The following is a 4,267-nucleotide window of genomic DNA, read 5'->3' as shown; positions in this document are numbered from 1 at the left end:
GAAAAGTCAGTGTAAAAACATATCGTGAGTCGTTATGAGTGATGACGAAGGTGCGAAAAACGGCCGACGACGGCAGGAGTTGGTGGTTTTGCGTTCGAGTTACCGGATGGTGGACGTGAGCGTTCAACGAGCGAGGGAACCATGATTGCAATGATGGCGACGATGACGGAGATGATACGCGAAATGAGGGCGGAGCGCCAACCATCTTCACAATTCCAAATAATGCCGGATCTGACGAAAACAGTAAATACATTCGATGGTGATCGAGATCTATCGCGAGCAGTAGACTGGCTGACGAGCGTAAAAACCAGTGCGGTGCTTTACAAGTGGCCGGAATCCGTGAAAATTGAGACGGCATTTGGTGGGTCCAGCGGCGAATTGGTACCGTGCGCGCGCGACTGACATTGGTTCGTGGGACGATTTCGAACGATTGTTTAAAAAGACTTTTGTGGACACATTAACAACTAGCGATAAATGGGAGCGGATGAAAAGCAGCGTTCAGAAATACGGTGAAAGCGCGAGTGCTTACTTTCACGATAAATTCAAATTGTGTCGGGACTTGAACTTAACGGTTTCGGAAACGGTTGAAGAAATTTTGAAAGGGTTGATGTCGAATGAAATCGCAGGTAATCTGTGCGTTAAATCTTTCGCTGATACCGAGGAACTATATCGCGACATTTTGACGGCCGAAAGAATTAGTGCTGCGAGAAAAGACACGAGACCGAGGGGTACCGTAATTAAAGATGTTAAACAGGTGCATGGTGAACCAGACTCGAAGAAAGAAGAGAGTTCCTGGAAATCTGAAGAACCTAGACGACAACAACGTTCAGATCGATGTTACAGATGTGGTGAGCGAGGTCATATGGCGAATAAATGCACCCAACCGAGGATCGTATGCTTCGGATGCAAAGGGTCGGGTCACCTGAAGAAGGATTGTCCAAATTCAACAGGAGAAACAACACAAAAGAGAATCATGATGGTGGAAGATACGGTAACAAATTTAACTAAATATTTGAAGCGTGTATTGTTGAATGAAGAGGAACTCTTGGGTCTTATCGATCCAGGCAGCGCCGTATGTACGATTCAGAGATCAATGATTGGTGAGAAATTACAAAGAGAACAATGTGACTTGAAATTAACCGGTTTTGGGGGTGGATCGTCTGTAATCTGCAATGAAAAGGTTCGTGGAAGAGTAGTCCTGGACAGCGTTTTTGCGAATGCAGTTGAATTTTATGTTGTTCCGGATGAAGCTCAGAAGGTACCGTTAATAATTGGGAGACCATTTACTGAACGTCCAGAGATAGCCTATGCAAGGGTGAAAGATGAACTTGTGTTTGGGTGGCAAGATGCAAAACCTTTCAAAGATTTTGAATTTACACCGCCAAATAAGGTAACTGTTACGGTGAAAGACGATAACGTAGTTCTGCGTCCGAATTCCATAAACTTGATTGTGGCGGAGGAGCCGAATGGGGAGTCTATTCTGTTACCCGTGTACAATGAGACAAGCAAGGAAGTGAATATAAAACGGGGAGCTGTCATGGGCGAGATTCGTGAAGGAAAGAAGACTGCAGAAATAGATACCGTAAACGAGCAATGCAACAACCAAATCACCGAAGAAGATATCAATTACGACGGTGCAGGAGATGCAAAACATTCAGTGCTAGAGCTTTGTACTAAGTATAGGAATTGTTTCGCATTTTCTTTAAAGGAGCTTGGGTGTACAAATAAAATAAAAATGGATATTCGTGATACAAATATTCCAGTTAGACGAAAACCATATAGAGTAACAATCGGTGAACGCGAGAGTCGTGTACGGAAGAAGCCAGAATGGATGAAGGACTTTGTGACAGGGGATTTCGACCAGGAGGTCGAATACTGTCAGAATAGCCGAATGTAAGACGGGGAATTTCGGTTCTCGTAGATGTGGATTGGTAGTGCGGGTGAGCGCGGGGGGGATTGTGTCGTGGTTCGTTAGGAGGGGGGAAGAAAGGGACAGTCGGGGTTTGAAACCGTTGAAACCGAACGTGTGTGTTACGAAGAGAGGTTATGAGAAAGACTATTCAGAGATTGTCGTAGTTTATTCAATTATTATCATATATTATACAACAAGACGATCGAAAATACTCGATAATACGAGACGTATTGCCTGAAACACCACGAGACCGAAGGTCGAGTGGTGTTTTTTAAGGCAATATGTCGAGATTCGAGTATTTTCGATTGTCGTGTTGTATATGGCTAGACTATTTCATGAATAAAAAATATACATATTTTTAGGATTTTTATATTTTTTTAATAAATTACATTGATTGTTATGGAAACATTCATGGATGTCTCGAAATTAATGAAATGTCAAACAAGCGATAATACAAAGGTTCGTATTACAGCGATAATACAAAGGTTCGTATTATCGTTCTCCATGGTTACGGCTAAATAACCGCTGAAATACTCGCAATTGACGGAAAACCCCGAATTCCTATTGGCTGTTAACGAAATGAATGAAATAGTCATATATATACTTTTTTCATGAGGATATATTAAATAGAGTTCTCAGTCTTGTGTGTGGTATTTATTTCTTACAGGTCTTTATGTTGTGGATCATAAAGATATTGATATCCATGTATCAATTCTATTAATTTTAAGTCAATTTGGTCCACATTTGACTCCATTGAAATAATTGTCGAAACAATAACACACAACAACCGTAACACGTTCGCTGCCGAGCGACTCCGTTAACCATGGTTTAGATACGAGTTAACTCGTAGTCGGCAGCGAACGTGTTAATACAATAAAATACAAAACCTAACTGACCTAACCTCAATTTATAAAATAAAACAAAACACTGCTATATTACAAGGACACAAAAGAGTAAAGTGCGCATGCGTCACGTTACGACCGATTGTTTTAGCTTTAAGAAGTTAAAACTTGGGCAACTCTTAGTCGTAAGGTGTTGTATGAACAGTACTACTATAACACAATACCGTAACTTTTCACTCTTACGACTATGCCAACAATTAAGACTAAAACACGTTGCATGAACCCACCTTAAAAGAGCGTGAAATGCTCTTTCAAACAACACCAAAAATATTCAAATCGGTTAATGGTCCAGGAGATATTAAAATGTAAACATTTGAAAACGCATTGGCCTCCCCTTTTCTTATTATGACAGATATGAGAAATATCGCAAAACAAAAGCGATGCGGTCCGATTATCCAAGCTACTAAATGATGCTGTCAAAGTTATAGCTCATCGTCTAACTTTCTGAGATAGCGGAAGTTTTATGTTTCTCAATGGCAGTTATAATTTCCAGCTATTTCTCTTGCCCACTTTGCTTATAAGGATTTTTTTTCCCAAACCTCTAGGCCTTACCGTTGTCGAGATACAGCCGCTCCGTACGCTTAACGGGACACCTGTACAAATCGATCACTTTTCCGGGAAACATCTCAACTGATATTAAGAAAATTTAAATAGAAATAAAATAACGGTATCTTTCAAAAACAAAAACACTCTACAGGACATACTAATTAACAATAAAGAAAAAACATTCATCCTATCAAAGAGCGGACATGCTACAATGCGACTCCTGCTCCCCACCTACATTGGCCAAACCGGAAGAAGCCTAGGAACAAGATTAAAAGAATATAAAAACATAATACTCCTACACCAACTAGTGTCAATTCAATCGACAACTACCTTTCTTTAATTATAATTCTAGTTTATCACTATCTTATTATTCATTAATTTACGTTTACCTTTTGTAAAGGTTTTCTGATGTAAGTTGATTTTAATTTTGGTTTTAGAACGATTTTGAAATGTATATAGGTAAATTATATAGGTTATTATATACATTATATACGAAATGTATATTGTAGGATTTCTACTGATGATGGGCAGGACCCGAAACCTGGTATAGAAAAATAAATTAAACATATACATCATCTCAGTATAATTTTATTCAAAACCTACTGACTAATTAAATAATTCCCGAATTATTACAATCTTTCGATTCTTAAGGAATAATCCGATTCGCAATCTGTTGGCGGCGAATCGATGGCCATTCTCGATGATTGTAACCTTAAGGGGCTCTCTGTGAATGAGTTTCTTGTTTTAGAAGAATTTGATCGTGTCTCTAAGGACCTTGATGAATCGGGGGTTCCTCCACGAGACCTCAACAATCTTGAAGTTCTATCCGTGCTTAAAAAAATGAAATATATTAATGTATGTATTAATTTATTAATCAAGATAAGATTAAATATAGTATATAATCAAT

The 4,267-nt window shown here is 39.1% G+C and overlaps 1 protein-coding gene across 1 annotated transcript; it reads left to right on the top strand.

Moving 5' to 3' along the window:
* On the top strand, window positions 1–1,944 carry LOC139432284 (uncharacterized). Its single transcript, XM_071200772.1, has one exon. It carries the CDS (start codon window positions 485–487, stop codon window positions 1,895–1,897), a length of 1,413 nt encoding a protein of 470 aa, XP_071056873.1. The 5' UTR covers window positions 1–484; the 3' UTR covers window positions 1,898–1,944.
* The last annotated feature ends 2,323 nt before the right edge of the window (window positions 1,945–4,267 follow it).

This window comes from Onthophagus taurus, unplaced genomic scaffold, assembly GCF_036711975.1.
Source record: "Onthophagus taurus isolate NC unplaced genomic scaffold, IU_Otau_3.0 ScKx7SY_14, whole genome shotgun sequence".
NCBI lineage: Eukaryota > Metazoa > Arthropoda > Insecta > Coleoptera > Scarabaeidae > Onthophagus > Onthophagus taurus.
Note: the sequence above shows the minus strand (reverse complement) of the source record. Positions and strands in the feature narration are given on the sequence as shown.